This window comes from Narcine bancroftii, chromosome 6 (assembly GCF_036971445.1).
Source record: "Narcine bancroftii isolate sNarBan1 chromosome 6, sNarBan1.hap1, whole genome shotgun sequence".
Lineage (NCBI taxonomy): Eukaryota > Metazoa > Chordata > Chondrichthyes > Torpediniformes > Narcinidae > Narcine > Narcine bancroftii.
Window position 1 is genome coordinate 164,864,360 of NC_091474.1, and position 23,039 is coordinate 164,887,398.

Here is a 23,039-nt window from a genome sequence, read left to right on the forward strand (position 1 = left end):
TCACATTTTTCATTGTTGGTGGATTTGAAAATTCGCTGTGTCACAGACTGGAGCTGTTGTATGTGAGCTGAATTTGTCATTGTCTGCTTGTCGAGCCTTCAACCTTGCTCCTGCCCTTTCCGAGCCTTGTTAAGTGTTTTCCTCACCTAGTGACCCCCTCGTATAGCCATACTATCAGTAGATATACAATAGCCCACCACATAGATACTCATCTTAAAATCATGAAAGCAGAATTCAACTACATGCAAGAGCTGGACATAGTCTGCATATCTGACAGCTACTAGGTATCACTGTTGCATATGGTTCCAAAAAATTCTGGGGATTGGCAGCCTTGAGGTGATGAGCATGCCCTGTACAATTCTACCATGTCTGATCAATGCAACATTCACAATTTACAAGGCTTCTCAGTGAACTTCCAGGGCAAACATGTATTTGTGAAAATAGACCTGGTACGTACTTACTATTAGATTCCAATTGAGCCTTCTGATGTTGCCAAGATGACAGTAATTATCTGTTTTGGCACATTTGAGTTTCAGCGAATGCCATTCGGTTTACAGGATGAAGCTCAGACATTCCAGTGGTTTATGGACCATGTATTCGCTGACCTCAATATTTGTGTTCATTTACATCGTTGGTATCCTTGTCATAAGCATGGGAGAAGAGGAGCACAAGTGCCACCATATCTCATTGCTTCATATTGGAGGCTTGATGAGTTTGGCATTGTGATCAATCCCAGTAAATGCGTTTTTGGGGCTGCTGATCTTATATTTTTGGGACATAGAGTTACGCAACATGGTATTTTGCCCAATGAATTGAAAGTGCAAGAAATTCAAGAATTTCCTACTCCCGTTGCATTTGGCCAGTTGCGTTGTTTTTTTTAGGCACGATGAATTTCTATTGCTGCTTCCTGCCAAATGCTGCAACATCTCTATTATCCCTTACTGAACAAGTAAAATGATCTTACAAGTCTGTGACCAAAACATCATTAACTTTCAAAGCATGCACAGCATTGTCTCCCAATGATGTGAAGAATGAATGCCACAATGTTTGTACGTCAAAAGCCCAACACCTTGCACGCTCACATCACAGATGCATCTGTCAGTGCTATGGGAGCAATGTTAGAACAACAAGGCCATGGATAATTAGAACCTTTTTTATTTAGCCCAGCTGTCACCGATGCAGGCGAAGTATAGTATATTTGATTGAGAACTCTTGGCCATCTATCGCGCAGTAAAACTATTCCAATTTTTATTGGAAGGTCATCCTTTCACCATACAGTCCACCAGCCTTTTAAACATACTGTGACACATCTCTACTTGCCCTGAGAAATTTGACACTTGGACTTCATCTTACAATTTTCATCGGACATACGGCACATCCAATGGAAACCAAATTCCGTGGCCAACACCCTGTCCAGGTGTGACATAGATGCCATACATATCACTACTACCATCGAATTCACACCCATGGCTCATGCACAGCACACCGTTCACGATCTCATCCTGTATCGCTAGATCAACTCTGGTCTCCATCTTCAAGATGTGAGCTTGGATGAATCAGATGAAACGTTAGTCTGTTTTTATTTTTTAACCCCACCATAGGAAGACTTAGGCCTTTTGTTCTGAAGGCTATGAGGCAAGAGATTTTGGAGTTTCTTCATGAGGTAAATTATGAAGAAACTCCAAAATCCTGGTAGAACAGCATCAATCAAATTGATTACAGAACGTTTTACCTAGCCTTATGTTAAATAAGATGTTGGATTTTGCTGCGTCAACGCTCTGAAGTCTCCAGATACAAGAAATTCAAGCTGGGGGATTTTTTTGTTCTGGATTCCTGTTTCCATCATGCACCCCTCGATTTGATAGGCCTGCTTCCACCATCCCGGGGATATATTTATCTGCTCACATATGAGGACCGGACTACCAAGTGAGAGGAGACCATTCCTATCACTGACATCTCCATGAAGATGATCGATTGGGCTTTCATGGATCGTTGGATTCTATCTTCTGGAGTTCTGGGCACTATTAAGATGGACCTAGGGTTTCAGTTTGAGTTGATGTAGTTCTGAGCTCTCCCTGATCTTCTGGACACTACCCTTATCCGCACTATAGCTTACCATTTGCAGGCCAATGGCCTTATTTAGTGTTTCCATCGTCAATTGAAAAAGTCGTTGATAACAGGTGCCGATGCATCTAGGTGGACCGAACATTTGCCCATGGTCCTCTCTGATGTGCCTACTGCTGTAAAGGCGGATCTTGATGTTCAGTGGCAGAGCTCGTATATGGCGCTATGCTGACCTTGCCCAATGAGTTTGTGAATCCAAGTCCAAGGACAGTACTGTATGATTTGGCAAGTTGTGTTGATTGTTTTTGGGAAAACATCAGATTACTCAGACCTACTCCGACGTGACATGTGTCGCCTACAGTGTATATGCCGGATGATTTACCACGCTGTACTTGTCTTCCTTCAGCATCCTGCTCTTTGTAAATCTTTTCAGCCCATTTACGATTGTCCTTTTCCGGTCACCTGAATACTTTTGACAGGAATGGAAAAGCTGACGTCGTCTCCATCGACATATTTAAGCCAGCATATATCAACGGTTCTGTGTCGGGGCCAAAGTCAGAGGACAGACCAGTGGCACCCTTGCCAATCGGACTGTACATCGCTTGCCTTGCACTATTGTACGAGGTCTGGCTGGACTGTCAGCTCTCCAGACTATAACGTAGCAGGACAGATCCAATAAGTTGCCTCCTTGCATGGCTTTTAGGCTGAGGGGGGGGATTGCTGTTGCGATTGTGTACTTACCTGCGTCAGGAGCATCCCGGTTGCAACTGATGAAGTAGCTGAAGCAACACACGGAATAATAGTACACGTGCGCAAGTTAGTTAAGCAGTCTGCATTCATGGGATGGATCTTTTGATGCAGGAGAAGGAGAGTGAGAGCGTCAGGATCACCCGTATGGCGGTGAGTCAATTAAAAGTTGAGGTGTTGAAGAATTCATTGTTGTGTCTGAAGAGAATAGAGTCAACTCTATTTTGCACTGTAAGAAACTAGTGAGTGTATTCTTTGTGTGTAAACTGCATAAATCTGTGCTGTTGCACGTTAAATTTTAATTTCCAGAGCCATTATGTTGTTTATGCAGCAAATTGTATTACATTCAATGAATGCAGAAATTTGGAGGATATCAAGAATGATGGGTCAATTTATTTGTTGAGACCACAAATGATGAAAGTTAAGGATATATCCAGCTAGATCTGTAACCTGTTTCTCTCACAGGTTTGGCCTCAGTGGAATTCACTATTTAGATGCTGGTTTTCTTGGATTTAAGCCTTATTTTGCTGTGCCAAGAACAGGAACTGTGTGGGTAGGTTTGCTTTTCCTTTGTTTAGAAAAGTACATTACTTCATTACAGAAATATATTATATACCTAGAGGGAGAATGTAATCAACTTGCAATTTAATGATGCATTTTTGTAATGGCTAAAAAAAACTTTAAAATGTAATGTAAAGGACTTTTTCATGGCAAAATCACTTGCTCAATAATTGTTTCTATTTCCAGTAGCTGTAAAGTGCGCCTAAGCTTTTTATTAAACAAAAAGGTGCCCTACTCTTTTTACCTCTTTACTCTTGTTAGACTATTGCTACTCGATTTTTAGGAGCTGCTCAGGAATGGCTTGCCCCAAGAAACTTTTGGCTCTTGGAGATATCATGTCCTGATTGCCCAACCTAATCATAACATGGTTTACATTTGGGCTTCAGAGGATTATGATGTAAATCTGCATATTTTAAGCTAAAATCCAGTTTATTTTTATATTATGGCATTGTATCTATAAATGGCTGATGGAAAATTTTATTGACCTTTTTGCTAGGTATTACAGCAGACAGATTAAGTGGGCAAAAACTAGACAAATGGACATTCATATGGGAAAGTTTGTGGTCAAGTGCTTCAGAAAAGACCTTTTTTGAGTGAAGTAAAACACCAAAGTCTTCAGACACTGGTTGAAGTATAAACACAATCCTGGAGAAACTCAGCAGGTCAAGCAGTGTACTTTATATTGCAAAGATAAAGATACATAACCAATGTCTGGGCAAAATATGAGCATTTCATTATGGGTGTCCAATCTCTTTATACTTCCATCCCCCATACAGAAGGTCTCAAAGCCATTCATTTCTTTCTTGACAAGAGTCCTAACCAGTCACCCTCCTCCACCTGGCAGAACTTGTTCTCACTCTTAATAACTTATCCTTTGATTCATCCCACTTTCTCCAAATCAAAGGAGTAGCCATGGGTACCCGCATGGGTCCCAGATATTCCTGTCTGTTTGTTGGCTTTGTGGAGCAATCCATGCTGAAAGTCTACACAGGCCTCAACTCTTCCTCCATTACATTGATGACTAATCAGTGCTGCCTCATGCACCATGATAAGCTTCATTCACTTTACTGCCAACTTTTGCTCCGACCTCAAACTCACTTGGTCCATCTCTGGCAACATTCTCCCCTTAATCTCTCTCTGTCTCCATCTCAGGAGACCAGCTTTCTACTAACATATTTTTATTTTTTACAAACCCACCAACTTCCACAACTACCTCTACTACATTTCTTCACATCCAGTCCCCTGCAAATATCTTATTCCTTTCTCTCAATTTCTCTGTGTCCATTGTATCTGTTCCCAAAATGAGGTCTTCCGGTCCAGATCATCTGAACTGTCCTTTTTTCACAAACGTGGCTTCCCTTCCACCTCTATCAGTCCTTACTTGCATCTCCAGTTTCTGCTCATCTGCCCTGGGCTCCTCTGCCCTCCCAGAAGCAAGAACAGATTTCCCGTGTCCTCACCCATCACCCTACTTTCCTCCGCATCCAACACATTATCCTCCCGAATTTCCGCCACCTAATACATGATCCCACTACCAAACACATCGTCCCTTCCATAAGGATTGCACCCTCCATGACTCCCTCATCCATTCGTCCCTTTTTATCACCCCCTTGGCACCTATCCCTGGGACTGCAGGAAATGTCACACTTGTGCCTTCCATTTGGAACCCAAAACTGTCCTTCCAAGTGAAGCAGCAGGAGTTATTTACTCCATCCAGTGCTCCCTTTGTGCCCTTCTCTACATCAGAGTGACAGGACGTAGACTGGGAGATCGATTTACTGAGCACCTTCGCTCTGTCTGCATCAGTGACAGCGATCTCCCAGTGGCCAATCAATTCATTTTGCCCCACTCCTGCACTGACATGTCTGTCCATGGCCTCATATTACTGTCAAACCAAGATCACCCGTAAATTGGAAGAGCAAAACCAAATTTTCTATCTGGGCACTCTTCAGCTGCATGGCATTAACATCATCTTCTCTGGTTTCTGCTAGCCTACCCTTTATTTCTCTCGTGCACTCTCTCCATTCCTCTGTCTTATTTCCTCCAGCTCTTCACCCCATTTCTTATCCATTCACACAGCCATTCCCTCTCCCATTGTTTGGTGGTGTGCCCTCCCTCCCTTCCACCTATTACCTTCTGCCTGTGGGACTGTGCTCCTCGCACCACCCCACCTAAGCATTTTGTTTGGGCACCTGCTCATATTTTGACTATACCTTGATGAAGGGCTCAAGCCTGAAATGTTGATTATGTATCTTTATCTTTGCCAAATAAATGCACTGTTTGACCTGAGTTTCTCCAGCATTCATTTTTTTTAAATGATCAGTGAACTGTAGATGAATCTACGTGTTCCTGTGCATGAATACAAAAAGTTAGCAGGCAGATAAAGTAAAGGGAATTGGAGTTAAAGATTGGGAAGCTTTGTTCCAGTATGCAGGTTGCAGGTGAGGCTGCACCTGGTATACTGCATATGTTGATGCTCTTCATGCCTAAGAAAATATGGTCATGTTGGAAGAAGTCCAAACCAGGCTATTCCTGGATTAGAATATTGTCTGATCATAAAAGGCTAAACAGGTTGGTTCTGTGCTCTCCAAGAATTACGAGGTGATCATGCTGAAACATGGAAGATCTTAAAGGGGCATGGCAAGGTAGATGTGATATTTTTACTGTGGTGTAAAGGTAAGGGCCAGACATGTATTGCCAAGTGATGTAGAAATTTCTTCTCCAGCCCAGAGAATTATGGAGGCTAACTAATTTAAATATTATGGGATTGGGGGCAATGGAATTTGCAGAGTTGAGTTGAGACTTGGGATAGATTAGCCATGATCATATTGAATGGCAGGGCAGGGTTGAAAGGCTGGGTCGTCTACTCTTCTATTTTCTTGTATTTGGTTAAAGCACCCCCCCCCCCCTCCCCATTCATGTTACTTTTTTTACATTTGTCTGCTTCCTTAAAACAGTTGCCTTGTATTCTGCTTATAGAGTATTTCTGGCTCAGATTGGCTAAACACCTGTGTGTCAGGAGACAACACAGGAGAAGTGATAGCTGTGATCCTTCCTGACTGCATGAATAATACGATGAATATCAAGCGACCTAACGAGCGTCGATTTGTGAGTATTTAGTGAGGCGTTCCCTGTGCTTGATTCATGGGACAGGAAAAACGATGATTGAGGATCTAGTTCAATAAATATGGATTATTGTGTCAAGTATATATTTAAAGCTATGTAATATTTATTAAAATACTGACATGGTAATTTACAAATTATTAAGTTTTACGGAATCAGAATCTTAAAGATATTTGACCTTATCCCTGTGTTTGTGTGGTAAACTTGGTTTTATATTGCAAACATTTTTATCAACACAACAGAAAAATTGGAATCATTGGGGAAAACAAGTCACAGTTATATTTTATATTTTTAAATTGCTGATATGGGGTACTGCAGAGTGATGGTGGAATAGAGGTATCTGGGAATTACAATACATAATTTAGTTTAACACGGGCTAGATGAGATGTAGGGCCTGTTTCTGTTTAGAAATTCTGTTTGGCTGAAGGCATGCATATAACATTTAATCATAAAAAGTGTACAAATTAACAACAAATGTGTTTCAACTGTTACGGACTCCAAAATCCAGCAGCAATAGAAATTCACCAAGACAAATGGTAACTTAAACAAAAGTCATTTTTAATTTTCTTTAAACGTAAAAACAGGATCAAACTTTAACTTATACTATTAACTTAACCCTCTTTTATTTATAAGCCAACGTGTATGTAATGGGTGTGTAAGTTCAGAAAAGTTCTTTGATTCACAGTCCAATCTCACTCCTCCAAGTTCACCAGTATCAGCCAATTCTTATACTGCGCACAGAATTTTACATTTATGACTTTTCACCAAGCTTTGGTGCTTAAAGGTAATTGGTTACCACTCAAGAAGGTTCTTGTTGGTTTCAAAGAGGGGTTTGTTGCTCGTTGGACACAAACAAACTGATTCCTTCTGATCAGCCACTTCTGTGTCTTGCTGAAGAAACTTGCCCATCAGGGTTTTCCAAATAATAATCTCTTCTCCCAGGTAATCGGATAATGTTTTTACAGTCACTCAAGAGAATTGATGTTTATGTTGAGCCTAAATCTTTAATATTATAGGTAGTTGTTGGACTGTCTATAAAATGCAGAAACGAGGTGTCTGTGCTAGTCCTGGCTGATAACTATGGGTAATAACTTTGGGGAATGTTATAGCCAAACTCCACGTGATTCAAAAATTCCAATATTTTCTACTTTTCCTTGTTGATATACAAGTGCTATAGGCGATGACCCACAAGGAACTAGATGAAAAGACTAAATCATTTTGTACAGGACTCTTTCAATCAATAATAGAAATTTTTAAAAATCATTTAAGGTTTAAGATTCCTTTATGATCGAATAATAGTACAGAATGTAATATTACACAAAATTGCTTTTTTCCTGCCATAAGGCAGACAAAGTCACCATTAGTGTCGCCCAGTGCCCCTTACAGAAAGAGAGAAAGAGAAGCAAAACTGAGTCCCTTCAGAGTTTCTGAGTTACCGTGAATTTGCCTTGAGCACCTCTGCAGCTCTACAGACTTCTGTTCGATTCATCAGCAACTCAAGCTCCTGATCCGGACTCCAACCCAATCAGGAAGCCCTTCTTGCCATCAGCACCCTCATGAATCCTGTTTTGATACCCTGGTTCCCACAAGCCAGTCTCAACAGCCTGAAGCCCATGCGAGTCCCCTGACTGGAAGTCGCCAGCAGTCTATGTGGATCCCTCAGTCGTTGACTCCTCACGGGACTGTCTCTATGGTCACCATCCTATAGGGTTGTTTCATTTGCTTCTCCTTTTCAGTGAGGTTTGTGGTGCTCTGCACCAGTGCACTGTTCCCCTGGAGACTGCAACCCCTCATGGCCGCTGCCAAGCACAGACCCCGCCATCTTGGGCACAGACCTCTGCAGTTGCAGGATTTTACTTTCAAAAACTGTTGGCTCCTTTAGCCAACCATTTAAAGCCTGTATGGAGCTGGTGGCATTGGGTCTGAGTGATTGATCCTTCAGAGCAATGCTGTTTCTCCACTCTCCCAGTTCTACCCGAGCTGCAACACTCCTGTGAGAGCAGGTCTGGCAGCACTGCTATTTCTTTTATCTTTCTCAGATTTGGGGAAAAAAAATTTTAAAATTAATTTGGAGATACAGCATGGTCGCAGACACATCCAGCCCACAAGCCGACTCTGTCCAGTTATACCCAGGTGACCAATTTAACCTACTAAGCTATGCACCTGGAACTTGGAGGGCATCAGAGGAAACCCATGCAGTCACGGGGAGAGAGTACAAACTCCTTATGGCGGAAAAGTCAAACTCCGATCACTGGTGCCGTAATAGCATTATTCTGGCCATTACACTAACAGTAAATGTCTAAATTCACCTGCAGTTTGGAAAAACTCAGTTGAGAAAACTCTTAAAACTCCCTGATTTGTTGTACTCTTGCTCAATTACCATTATTTTTGTGCAGCCTATTTACAAAGCTGACCTTGTTGATCATAAAGCTGCCAACAGCATTTCAGCAGCCTGTTCGAATCAAGAGAAGGAAGCCAAGATCAAAAAAATATCTTCAGGAAAGGTGAAAGAAGATTTAAATTCAAGCCCTGCAGCGGAACCAAAGATTTATAGTGATACAGTGAAGAAATATTGTCTGATGTTTGATGACACTGATTTGGTAAGCAAAAGGATTCAATTACTTTTTTTAATGTTTCTCCATGTTATGGAAGAAACCAAATGTGCCTGGGTGTGTTTTCTCCCCTCTCTAACCCCACTTATTCTAGGGCTGCATGATCCTCTCTTGGCAATACTCTCTCAGTCCCGGCAATACTCCCAGTGTGCATGCCTCGAATCCCCTTCCCATTTCAACCTCCCTGAAAGGTTGTCTCTCTCTTCCTCACATATATGGATCCACTCCCAATATGTGAGCTTAGACCCTTGTAGAATGGAGATCATATTAGAATGATATTTATGGGTAAATCTACATCTTTCCCCCCTCTCTTTGTGTAGCAGAATATAGCAACCTGCTGACTGGATTTACTGGCTCCACTGCTGTTATGTCTGTTTTTATGTGCATTACAATTTAAGGCTCTTTGTCTCGATAGTGACTATCAAGCCACATCTCCCTAATTATCAAAATGGGAAGAAAGTATAAGGAAAGAAAGAAAAGAAAGTGAATGATGCACCTGAGATGGTGAATGAAATATAAATCTTCAGTGAGATCACACTTGGAATATTGTGTTCATTTCTGCTCACCTCATGACAGGAGATATGTGGAAGCTATGGAGAAGGTGCAGAGGAGATTTACCAGGATATTGCCTGGATTGGAAAATGTTTTGTGATGCAAGGTTAATAGAGCTAGGGCTTTTCTCTTTGGAGCGAAGAAGGATGAGAGGCATAGATAAGGTGGACAGCCTGCACATTTTTCAGGGTGGGAGTAGCATACAGAGGAGATCTGTACAAAGTGAAGGGGAGACATTAAGGATAAGTATTTTTTTTTAGACAGAGCTGTGGGTGCCTGGAATGTATTGCTGGGGTGATGGAGGCTGGAACAATAGGGGCATTTAAGAGACTCTCAGACAGGCACAAGGATGAAAGAAAAATAGAGGGTTTTGAGATAGGGAGAGTTTAGTTTGTTTTTTAAGGTACCCATGGGTCGGCACAAAATCATGGCTGAAGGGTCTGTACTGTGCTATAATTTTCTATGTACTGTAAGCAGCATGAGAATTAGACAGCAGTTAAAAGACAGCAGTTAACATTGAAAAGGAGTGAGCATGCTGAGAAAATACTTGTGGGATTACAAGGCTTCAGAAGTAAAGGCATGGAGCACTAAAGCAGGGAGTTTATGTCAAATATTTCCGAAACAATTGTGGGCAACAAGCAGTGGGAGGATATGAAGATCCTAGAGAGGATGCAAAAGAGAAGTACTGGAATATTTACATGGGAGAGGAATTTGGGCTGTAAAGTTGGGCTGGAGAAGCTGAGATTGTTACTGTTGGAGCACAAAGTTGGGAGGAAATTTGAGAGAGCTATACAAGATCATGGCAGGATTAATAGCTGTTCAAATTGAGCAGACGGTTTGATGACCATGAAGCACAGATTTAAAGCAATTAATAAAAGAGACAATGGGAATTTGAGGAAAATTAATATAGAAAATTGATATGATCAGGTACTTGCTCTCTGACAAGATAAGGAAGAGTCAGTCAGGACTTTTTCGGCCTGTATACAAGGAAGTCATATAAACTCAATGGGCTGAATTATCATGAACTGTAAATTATTATTCTTATTTTCCCATACAGATGGGATTAGAATAATACTGACTCAGTATTAGAATTGGTAATAATTTAATGATAGGAACTGATAAGGAGTGTAGTGTGATGTATAGCTGGGGAGAGACTGGGGAGGAAGCATAATAAAAAGGCACATAAATTTCAGCGTATGCGATAGCAAGTGAGAGGAGGTAGTGAGGAATCATGACAGAATAGCTGGTGCTGGAGAGAGGATGGATGAGGTATAAATAGGACTTCAGGGAAGCACATTAACAAAGAAAATTGTGAACCTTGTGAATTATGTTAATTGAATTTGGTTGGGTCTGTTTACATAATTTTTACACCATGTTTTCTTTTAACGAGGCCCATTTTTAAGCTTGGTGATTTAGTTTAGCCTTCACTAACTTGAATGAGCTAGATATAGGATAGAGTCCAGTGCAAGAATTGAGGTCTGGTGCTGAACAGTTTATTCTTGAGAAAGGTTCCATTGAAACTGGTAATGAAGATGAAGTAAGGAGCAAGCTGGCACTTTTTCTCCTGTTAATGTAACTTCTAGTGCCTTCTCGTAGTTGAATGGTTATGTGGTGCAAATTGAAACAGGTTTGTGCAGAAAACAGCATGAAAGGTTTAGTCCACTTATAAAAGTATATTGACATGAACAATTCATCATTATTCATAAAGAACAGGAATCATTTAAGGTTTGTTTTACCACCACAGATGAATGAAGTATAAATGTGATACAGTACAGTACAGTTATAATGGAAACATTGATATTATCAAATGAGTTGATTTCAATAAGTTACATTTTTCCTAATAATGTTTGCAATTTTTCACCATTTTAAAATCATTGTGCTCCTGCGGCATCGGAATCTTGCAAACTACATTATAAGTTATTGCAAATGTAAATCATTACATTTTTTTGGTAAATTTATTCTTATTAAGACAGACTGACTTCATCACAGAAGCCAATGAATCATGCTTCTGAATCTCATAGCAGAACCAAAGAGCAAACAACATCGTGGTTTCCTGTTTAAAATAATAACAGGTGTTTGTGTATGGTTCATACTCTATTTGCTCTCAGAATTCAACTGAAATATGTGAAAATATAGTATTGAAAAAGCTACCCAGAAATTTTGAAGTAGAGTACAACTCCAATTACCCGAAATGGTCGGGTCCGGGCCAATGTCGGATAAATGTTTTTTTTTGGAGAGCTGGTCATTTTTTAAAATCACCCTAGGAACAACTGCAAATCATTTGCAACAGTGTTTAAACAACAACAAACAACAAGGGAAGGCTTTTAAGCATTAAAATAATGTTTAGTTCTCACCAAAAAAATGCTGGCCACTGTACCAACCACCAATACCTCGCTACCAAGGCACTGCTCCTCCCCCCAGCAGCCTGAGGTCTGCGGTCAGTTCGGCTCTGAAAAATTTTTGGATTATCGGAGTTGTACTGTATAGTCACAGTGCTCCATGGTCATTAAAGCTCTAAGTGAACAGAACATTTAATCTGTTGAATTCAAATAACAATGTAATTAACTGCAGAAGCTATTATAACATTCTTTTTAACTAAAAACTGAAATACTCAACAGAAGGTATTAGAGTAGTAAGAGAGAATTAAGGTGACCCTTGATTCTGTAATACAGCAATACTTTGGTCAGTAGCACTGTTTTTTTTTAAAAAAGGCATATCCCCAGGGAAACAATGGTAGATGGCAGAGAGCATCTAAGTAGATGCTCATCTAAGTCCAAATGACCAAGTGAACAACAAAGATGTTCCACAGATTAATATGAAAAGAGGAATTTGTGCTCTTATTGGACACAGGCTGGAGTCCCATCAGAATGTGAAAACCTACCCTGATGTGTTTTATTATGACATGCTTTAATGTTCTCATTCGGAATGGCGCGACACTTTTTTTTGAAACAAAGTAGGGAATTTTGAGTAATATTAGTAATAATTGTTTAAGAGGCCAAAATGAACCAAATTTGTTATTGTTGTAATGTGTGCATTTTAATTAAAATAAAAGGTGAAATGAGTTCTGAATGATTGTTCCTTAAGGAGAATATTACCTATTGAGTTCTGAAAAAGAATTTTTTTTTACTGTATTGCAACCAACAGGAAGCTGATGGAGTGAAATAGAACAGAACAGATGGCATATCCTAGACAGAGGGAGAGAGATTAATTTTCAAGTTAATGAAGGATGAGGCATTTAATCAACAGAATGTCTGTCATGATCAGCCATGTCAGGCCATTGCTAGTGTCTGTTGAAATTTCAGGTTCTTAAGTGGCTTTGCACGTTCTTCAAAATGTCAGAACTGCTCACTGAAATGCCTTGCAAACATAACCTAAATAATAAATTTTATTGCATTTAAAGATGCCTAATTGCAGTGCTAAATCCAAGGATAATTTTGAGATATAATTCAGAAGCAAACTTCCGCATGCTGTCATATTCATTAAGCTGAATTTTGCCAGACATTTCATGGTTAATAGTTGGGTAAGATTCAATGTACAATTACTTCACATACAGATTCTTTAGGTACCCCAGCAGTTGATCTTTCAAGAAGAAACTATATTGATTGTCTGTTTTGCAACGATGATGTAGAATATGGCAGCACTATAGCACCTAACACTTTGGTAGGTGAATTCATGTCCAAAAGTGAACAAATAATTTTGGGAACTATATCTTGGATCATTAATTCTGCAGCTGTCACACAGAATTGGTGTGATATAATCTAAGTGTTGGCAACCTGGCCATTAGAGTAGAGAATTTAAACAGATAATGAATTATGTGTTGTGAGTGTGCATTGGTCCAGCAATGTAGATTACAAAAGACCTGTTAGGTGCGGGGGAACAAAGAAGTTGCATGTAAAGTATTCCATAACCAGATATCAAACAGAAATCGGGGAAGACAGCTTTTGAAACTAGGGTGAAAATTGTGCATCATTGATATACATATCTATGCAGACTCTATTGCAGGTGTCTCAGATGCCCCTCCCTGCAACTTAAAACATAACTGATTTTCATACATTTCCAGTTGTAATAAATGGTAATTAATTTGAAACCTCTCTCTTCAGATACTGTTTGGTCTGCTGAGTATCTCCAGCTTTTTCTATTTTATTTCAGATTTCCAGCATCAACAGTTTTTTTTTTTGCTTTTCATTTTAGTCCCATTCATCATATTGATTGCTAATAAGGGTAGAGATCTGGCTTGGGCAACTATCAAAACATTTTTAATCATATAGATTAGACCAGTGGTTTTCAAACTTTTTTCTTTCCACTCACATTAATTAATTCCCTATGCCATAGGTGTTCTGTGATTAGCAAAGGATTACTTAGTGGTATGTGAATGGAAAGAAAAAGTTTGAAAACCGCCGTTTAAATCGTATCTAATTAACTCATTATGTGCACGGTTTCATTACTCCAAAGGAAATGGGCCAATGACAATTTTTCTCAAGCAAAATATTTCAGTAGCAATTGGGTCTAGAGCAGTGGTTCTAAACCTTTTTTCTCCACATTCACATACAACTTTAAAGTAATCCCTTACTGGTCACAGTGCACCTCTGGCATAGAGATTACTTAGACTGGTATGTGAGTGGAAAGAAAAAAACTGAAAACCACAGAATTAGTGGTTAAATTGACAAGAGGTAGGATGTTGGGGGGGGGAGCAGTTCTTTTAGATCTGTTATTATCCAGTGAGATGTAATTAACTGATGATTGCATAGTGATTGCAGAGCAAGGAATGACCATAGCTTGGTAGAATATGAAATTCAGTATGACAGTAAGAAATATGGGTCTTAAATTGATAACTTAAAATCCTGAAGAGGGAGAGAAAAGGAGTAAATCAGCAAATGACAAAATAATACAGAACAGAGTAAGGACTTCCTGGATCCAAAAAGGAAAAAAGTGGGTACGAGTCGGCAGAATCACAAATGGCAATGAGGAAATTGGAGCAGTTCTTTGAGAGGTGTCTCAACAACAACCTTGTGCTCGTTTAGCAAAACCAAGGAGATGATTGTGGACTTCAGGAGGGAGTCGGGGGAACACGACCCAGCCCTCATCGAGGGCCCAATTGTGGAGAGAGTCAATAACTTCAAATTCCTGAGGTTCAACATCTCAGAGGATCTATCCTGGAGCTTCCATGTTGATGCAATCACAAAGAAGGCCCACCAGCAGCAATACTTTGTGATATTACACGACAATAAAACCATCTTTGAACCTCTCTATCATTGTTCATTATCCTTCTCTTTGGTAAGTACTGATGCAAAATACTCATCTAGTACTTGCCTCCTGCTTCTGATTCTTTGTCATTGAGCAGTCCTCCTCTTGGTTTTAATACAAGCATGAAACGCCTTGGGATTTATAAAACAAAAAAATATCCTGCTTGCCAAGAATATATAATTTCATGCCAGGAAACTCGCTCCAAGAGCTAGTGAAGTTGATGGCAAAGAACAAAGTGTTCAATGGAAGTCTGTCCCAATAAATCTGAGGGAAAGATAAGTGTTGTGTGAGGAATCCAGAATAAGGACATTCATAGACTCAGCAAACCAGTTTGAGAAACTGGCTGACAATTAAGATTGTGGCTTCTACATCCTGGACCACAGTTGTGAGAATGGAAAAGGGTTTAGAGACATCAGATCGAATGCAAGTGATGGAAGTGGAGATCAGAAGTTGTAGAAAAGATCAAGGCTGAAGATGGAAAGGAAAGTAGGATGGTGTTAATAATGCAGGAGCATTTTAATTAAAATATTGTGGTGAACCCTACCACTCCATTATCAAACTGGCATTTGTAGTTGTAGGCCTCCCGCAGGGTCAGGAGCTCCTGTTGGCCGGGGGAGGGCACAAAGAACACTGGGAGGGGCATGACTTCAGAGGTTGGGTGATTGTGATAGTGTGCCAACTGTAATTATTTAAACTCCTGTGAAGATTCCATTAAACAGTTCTGTTGGTTCAGCTCACAGACAACTTCTGCTGTGCTTTATTCACTGCACCACTCACTACATTGGTGACCTGATAGTCCAAACAACATTTTGGACCTCACTGTGGATGTGCAGAACATCATTGCACTCAAACTTCCAGTATTTTGGACCTTGCACCCATAGGTCTGGTTCGAGCAGACCATCTACGCCAGATTACCGCTGACACAATGAAGTACTACTATGTCGTTGCATCGCTGGATCAAGACATTGCAGGGCATATTGTCAATTTCTTATGCCAGCCTCCAGCTAATGACAGGTATGAAGCCATCAAAGTCCTGCTCATATATATTTTTGGCTTTTCCCAACACAACAGGGCAGCACAACTTCTCTATGTTGACAGCCTGTGCAACTGTTTTCCTTCTGAATGAATGAATGGGTTTCTGGCATTCATGGATGGACAGAAGCCCTGTCTGCTTTTGGAGCAACTTTTTCTCAAGCAAATGCCTGAAGACATCTGTTTGCTGCTTGCAGACAAAGACTTTAATGACCCCCATCGCTTAGCAGCCCGTGCTGATGAGTTGTGGCATGCTAAGCAGCATGGTAGACTTTCGGTTCGGCATGTAGCAGTGCCTTGACAAAGGGCATGAGCCCTGCCCACTTCATATAGTGGTGCATTGTCAGACTCGACAAGATGCAGTGCAGACAGAGCAGTGGTGCTATTGCCATCAGAGATGGGGAGCTTCAGCCCACTGCTGCCGTCCCACCGCATGCATCTGGGAAATGCCAGGGCCGGCCTTCAGTAGTGGCTGTAATGGCCGGTCACAAGACAACCTTTTTCCTATGGCATCGGCACTCAGGCCGTCAGTTGTTGGTCGACACTGGGGCGGAGGTTAACATGTTTCCCTCCTCCAGCCCAGACACACATTCAGTAAAGAAAGACCTTCCTCTCACAGCCACTAACAACAACAGCATCCGGACAATTCCACTCAATTTTGGCTCGTCGCGGTTCAGCTGGTCCTTTACCATTGATGATGTGTCACAGCCACTTCTGGGAGATTATTGTTTTGCGAGCACCCTCCATTCTAGTAGATTTTAAAGGTCGTCACCTACTTAATTCAAAGACTTTCATGTCTCTCGTCTTGCACCCTGCAGTGTTGCCCAAGATGTCAGATCTGTGGTCAGCTCCACAACAACAGCGCTCTTACATTTCAGAGTTTACAACTACGATAAAACACATCGCTGGGAAGAACAAACTAGAACATGCTATCCCGCATTGCCATCACTTCACTCCATTCACCTGCTCCCGGGTGACAACAAGGCTCGTGGTGGGCAAATTCATGTGGCACGGCCTATGCAAGCAAATCAGTGCTTGGGCAAAGACATGGATCCAGTGCCAGACCTCAAAAGTTCAGCATCACACCAAAGTCCGCTTCAAGTTTTTGTGCCCATGCAGCGTAGGTTTGATCACATTCATGTCGATATCATCGGCCTGTTGCCCCCATCCAAGGGCGCTACTCACCTCTTCACAATAATAGATAGGTTCATGAGATGGCCAGAGGTTGTTCCGTTCTCTGACACCTCTACATCAGCTTGTGCGAGACCCTTCATCGCCAATTGGATAGCACATTTCAGACTACCCATGAATATTTCCTCTGACAGAGGAGCTAAGTTTACGTCTGGGTTATGGTCCACAATTGTATAGTTGCTGGGCATTGCATCGGTCGACGGCCTATCATCCTCAGTCCAATGGTTTAGTGGAATGTTTTCACCGTCATTCATATGAAAATGGCTCTCATGGCACATCTTAAGGGACCAGATTTGATAGATGAACTGCCTTGAGCACCTTTAGGAAGATCTTGCTATGCTCTCTGCAGAATTAGTTTATTGAGCCCTCCTAATGATCCCAGGGGATTTCATTCTGGCAGCACGTGGGCAGCAGGAATCTCCCTCTTCTGTATTCACACGCTTAAGAGAGAATGTGGGTACACTGGTGCCTGGCCACCCGGCATGGGTCTACATACATTCCACGCAAACTCAAGGGCTGCCTTTATGTATTTCAGCACAGGGATATGCACAGGACTTTGTTGTAATAGCCATATGAAGGTCCTTTCAAGGTGATACAGAATGACAGTTCCATGTTTGTTATAGACATTGGCTGCAGGCAAGAAATGGTTTCGGTAGATCGCCTTAAGTTGGCAAATGAACCTAGATCAGCCGGTATGTGTGGCATGCCCCTGGCACAGGGGGTATCTGCCAGCCTATTCTAGCAGTATAGGTGACACTGTGGTGTCGCCTCCAAACTGGTTCGATGGGGGGGGGGGGGGGGGGGTGGGGAAGAAGAGTGTTATGTGGTGAACCACGCCACTCCATTCTCAAACCAGCGTCCAAAGTTGCAGTCCCCCACAGGATCAGGATTTCCCAGTGGCTGGGTGGGCGCAAAGAACTTCAGAGGTTGGGCGCAAAGAACTTCAGAGGTTGGGTGATTGTGATAGCATGCCAATTGTAATTATTTAAACTCCTGCGAAGATTCCATTAAACAGTTCTGTTGTTCAGCTCACAGACAACTTTCTGTTGTGCTTTATTCCCTGCACCACTCTTTACAATATATATGGGGCTAAATTTCAAAATCAGATCTGTGTGGGAAGTCAGCAGGAAGAGAATGAGAGAAAAAACTGGAGGGTCTGGGGTGATCACTGGCTCCAGGCAGAAATGGTGGTCCAAGTTCATGGTTTCAAAGAGTCTAAATAGAAGGAATACTTGAGACTGGAAAACAAATTGTATGCCAGACGCATCAGTATTAGTTAAAAAGGGATTACAGTTGTCATCCCTTACTGCAGGAACATATTCCAAGACCCCCAGCAGATGCCTGAAACCACGGATAGGTCTGAACCTTATGCATATTATGTTTTTTCCTATATATAAATACCTATGATAAAGTTTAATTTATAAATTAATGAAGAAGGAAAAAAAACTAAGGACCAATGCCCAGGACCACATAAGTATTGATTTTCAGTACAGTGTGCAATTTAAAACTTATGAATTGTTTAGTTCTGGAATTTTCCATTTAACATTTTCAGACCACGGGCAACTAAAACCGTGGAAACCGAAACTGTGGGTAAGCTGGGGGAACCACTGTATATCAAATTAATCTGTATTTTGTTCAAAGAAACCTGCTCAATTTTAAAACATTTTTTTTATTTTAAAGAGGAGTTTCAAGAACTTGTTTTCCAGAGGACCTTTCAAGAGAATGCAGACAGTAGACAAAGGAAAAACATATCCTGACAGAATGCCATTGGAATCTATATACAAGGTAAATTGAACATCAGATTTGCATTAAACGGCTTATACAAAATTGTCTCCAGAAATTCACAACATATTTGTTGTGAAAAATGTGAAAACTGCAGTCATGCATCACTTAATGTCCACGATCCATCTATGAAATAGGATGTTAAGTGATTTGGACGTTGTGCGAACATCTTGTATTCTTCTGGCTATCCATCCCATTTGATGATGATGGTTCCTATCAGTCAGTTTGTGGGGTTTGATACATGTCCTGGAGTGGTTGTACAGGTTGATCCTTGGCAGGCACCGCGAGAACACCCCATTCCTCAGAAAGGAACAGTGTGTGCGTGAATGGATTTAGGTGAGATGGAAGTTGCACAGGTCCAGACCCACCCTCTCGACATCCCCTCTGGGATCCAGCGGCATGGTGAGCCCCAAGCTTCAATGCAAGGCATGCCCATTCTGTGCTTCAAGCACATGTTTGCTAGATGGTCATTGACCCAACTAGAGGGTTCGTCTGCCCTTTGACAGGTCTTGTTTTTCATTCTGCAGGTGTCGAGTCACGCTTCGCACCAGGCTTGCCTGGTGGGGGAGCTGGTTTAGTCGCCGACCACCCAACTATGTGTCAGGTTGTACTGGGTTACGTGATACCAATAACACTCAGACGAGTGACCTGACCTGGATATTATATACTGTATGGTATATGTAATTATTAATGAATCCCCGTCCTTTCAGATTGCCCATTAAGATTCAAAATCTGTTTTAAAAGCAACTTCTAGCTGCATATAATGCCCAAGCTGTTGAGGATAATAAAAATAATTGAATTTTCACTTTTTCCTAATTGCATCATAACTGGGATTAGTTTGGGGGCTGAAACGGGTGTGGGGAGAGAGAGGGGCAGTGGGATCAGTGTGGGGAGAGAGAGGGGCAGTGGGATCAGTGTGGGGAGAGAGAGGGGCAGTGGGATCAGTGTGGGGAGAGAGAGGGGCAGTGGGATCAGTGTGGGGAGAGAGAGGGGCAGTGGGATCAGTGTGGGGACCGTCACGGGGCTGCAGGGAGAGAGAGGGGCAGTGGGATCAGTGTGGGGACCGTCACAGGGCTGCAGGGAGAGAGAGGGGCAGTGGGATCAGTGTGGGGACCGTCACGGGGCTGCAGGGAGAGAGAGGGGCAGTGGGATCAGTGTGGGGACCGTCACGGGGCTGCAGGGAGAGAGAGGGGCAGTGGGATCAGTGTGGGGACTGTCACGGGGCTGCAGGGAGAGAGCAGAGCAGTGGGATCAGTGTGTGGACTGTCACGGGGCTGCAGGGAGAGAGCAGAGCAATGGGATCAGTGTGGGGATTGTTACGGGGCTGCAGGTAGAGAGAGGTGCAGTAGGATTAGTTTGGGGACCGTCACGGGGTTGCAGGGAGAGAGCAGAGCAGTGGGATCAGTGTGGGGACTGTCATGGGGCTGCAGGGAGAGAGGGGCAGTGGGATCAGTGTGGGGACTGTCACGGGGCTGCAGGGAGTGAGCAGAGCAATGGGATCAGTGTGGGGATTGTTACGGGGCTGCAGGTAGAGAGAGGTGCAGTAGGATTAGTTTGGGGACTGTCACGGGGTTGCAGGGAGAGAGCAGAGCAGTGGGATCAGTGTGGGGACTGTCATGGGGCTGCAGGGAGAGAGGGGCAGTGGGATCAGTGTGGGGACTGTCACAGGGCTGCAGGGAGAGAGAGGGGCAGTGGGATCAGTGTGGGGACCGTCAGGGCTGTGGGGAGAGAGTGGGGTCAACTTGGGGGCTGACATGGGACTATGGGGAGAGCGCAGGGCAATGGGATCAATGTGGGGACCAAAATGGGGCTGTGTGGGAGAGAGTGGGGCAGTGGGATTAGTTGGGGGTGATAAAGGACCAAAGTTGACTGCACAAATTTTGATTTTTTTTTTGTCCTCCCCATTATACAATTTCCTATAGTTATCAGTCACTTTTTCTAAATTGCTGCAGACTTGTTTCAGTATCTGAACACAGTACTTAGCAAAGCTATATGGGATACTGTAGTGTTCTTCTATTGACTAAATAGCCAACCTACAGTACATATACAGTACTGTATTTCAGCTAGTGTATCTGGCGAGGTAATATATGGTGTTGCATTCGCTACGTCCCATTTGCCGATCAGGATTTCTGAACTGTATTACAGGTATGAGCCGCTTAATGTCCACAATATATTCTGTGAAAATGGACGTTATGTGATGTGGAAGTTATGCAAACACCATATTATTAGATATATATTTAGCTGTACAAGGTACTGAACTTGCACAAAATTAAACTTTAAAAAAATTTTTTCACTTTTTAAACTTGTATGTAAATACTTTCTTAGCCTATGTCTCACACATTTTCACAGAGGATAAGGATCATCGACATCACCATTCTCATCTTCCTCATAGTGTTCCACTGGAAGAGTTTTGGGTCGAATATCCTCCATTGATGAACTGTTAGTCAGTAATGCCTGAGGGATCTGGCTGACAATACCTATATAAATAAGCATTTCTGTACAAAAGACATGAGATACATGTGTTCATGTGGGAAGTTGTCTGCTACGTTGCATTCTCCGATTGGGATTTGTTGAACTCTTTGGGACCTTGGACGTTGCCCGGACAGACGTTAAGCGGCCCGTGACAAACTTAAATCTTTTTAATATCAATGCTCAATGAAATTTTACTGGCTTGGATTTTTTCCATTAATATCATGTTATGGATCACTATAGGACAAGAGGCATGTGAGGTTGTATACAAGGTCATAGGATATCAAAGATTATATTAAGACCAATGATTACTGAGTGTTGTACCTTAACTCCATTCCACTATGTGTGATTTCGTTAAAATGCTGGTTTCGCACATTGCTAAAGACCATTATTTTTCAACAAAGATTATAAATATCCATACAGATAAATTTTGTATGTTACATTCCTGTTGACATCATTTGGCTACTTTCACACAGGACAGAAATAAGTGCTGCAACACAGAAAACATGTCCTTAGGCCCTTCTTGTCTGTGCCAAATTATTATTTTGCCTCGTCACACTGACCTGCATCCAGTCAATATCCCTCCATACCCCTCCCATTCATGTACTTGACAAAACTATTCTTAAATGTTAAAATTGATCCTGCATTCACCATTTCAGCTGGCAATTCATTCCATACTTCCACCACACCCTAAACTTCACCCCTTTTACCCTTAACCCATGTCCTTTGGTTTGCATCTCACCTAACCTCAGTGGAAAAAGCCTCCTTGCATTTACTCTTTCTGTAGCCATCATAATTTTGTATACCTGTTTCTAATCTCCCCTCATCCTGCTACACTCCAGGGAATAAAGTCCTAACTATTTAACCTTTCCTTGTAACTCAGTTCCTCAAGTTCCGGTAACATACTAGTATATCTTCTTTGCACTCTTTGAATTTTATTGATATCTTTCCTGTAGTAAGGTGACCAAAACTGCGTACAATATTCCAAATTTGGCCTCACCCATGTCTTATACAACTTTACCATAACATCCTAACTCCTATATTCAATACTTAGATTTATTAAGGCCAATGTGCCAAAATCTTTTTTTAATATCCTTTCTAATGTGATGGCACTTTCATGGAATTATGTATCTGTATTCCCTGATCATTCTGCTCTACCACATTCCTCAATACCCTACTGTTTATTGTGTGTGTCCTTCCTTGTTTTGTCCTTCCAAAATGCAATACCTCATATTTGTCTGTCCTAAATTCCATCTGCCATTTTTCAGCCCACTTTCTCAGATGGTCCAGATCCCTTCGAAAGCCTTTGCTCTACACTATACATCCAATTTTTGTGTCAACTGCAAACTTGCTAATCCAATTTACCACATCATATAGATCATTAATAAAGATAACAAACAATAATGGACCCAGCACTGATCCTTGAGGCACACCACTGGTCACAGGCCTCCAGTCAGAGAGGTGATCATCCACCACTACTCTCTGGCTTCTCTAAAACCTGGAATTTAACACCCCACTGTGTAATTGGATCATGGATTTCCTCACCTCCAGACCAACTACTGATGTGTCGTCTGCAAATTGTGACACCATTGGTGCTGGATCTGGCAATTCAGTAGTGGTTAATCATATAATCAAGAGTGGACTGAGCACACAACCCTGAGG

The 23,039-nt window shown here is 41.8% G+C and overlaps 1 protein-coding gene and 1 long non-coding RNA gene across 2 annotated transcripts in view; one reads left to right on the top strand and one right to left on the bottom strand.

The window, feature by feature from the left end:
• The window catches only part of LOC138736688 (uncharacterized), a 44,825-nt gene extending 29,276 nt beyond the window's left edge, over nucleotides 1–15,549 (bottom strand). The window contains exon 1 of the long non-coding RNA XR_011340506.1: nucleotides 15,448–15,549. This is a non-coding gene — a long non-coding RNA (uncharacterized lncRNA). The remainder of the gene's footprint in view (nucleotides 1–15,447) is intronic.
• gtf3c2 (general transcription factor IIIC, polypeptide 2, beta) overlaps nucleotides 1–23,039 on the top strand; it is a 107,007-nt gene that overhangs the window by 78,207 nt on the left and 5,761 nt on the right. Inside the window, exons 14-17 of the mRNA XM_069886577.1 lie at nucleotides 3,277–3,364; nucleotides 6,352–6,480; nucleotides 8,892–9,095; nucleotides 18,807–18,911. Coding sequence (XP_069742678.1) covers nucleotides 3,277–3,364; nucleotides 6,352–6,480; nucleotides 8,892–9,095; nucleotides 18,807–18,911 — 526 coding nt within the window. The remainder of the gene's footprint in view (nucleotides 1–3,276; nucleotides 3,365–6,351; nucleotides 6,481–8,891; nucleotides 9,096–18,806; nucleotides 18,912–23,039) is intronic.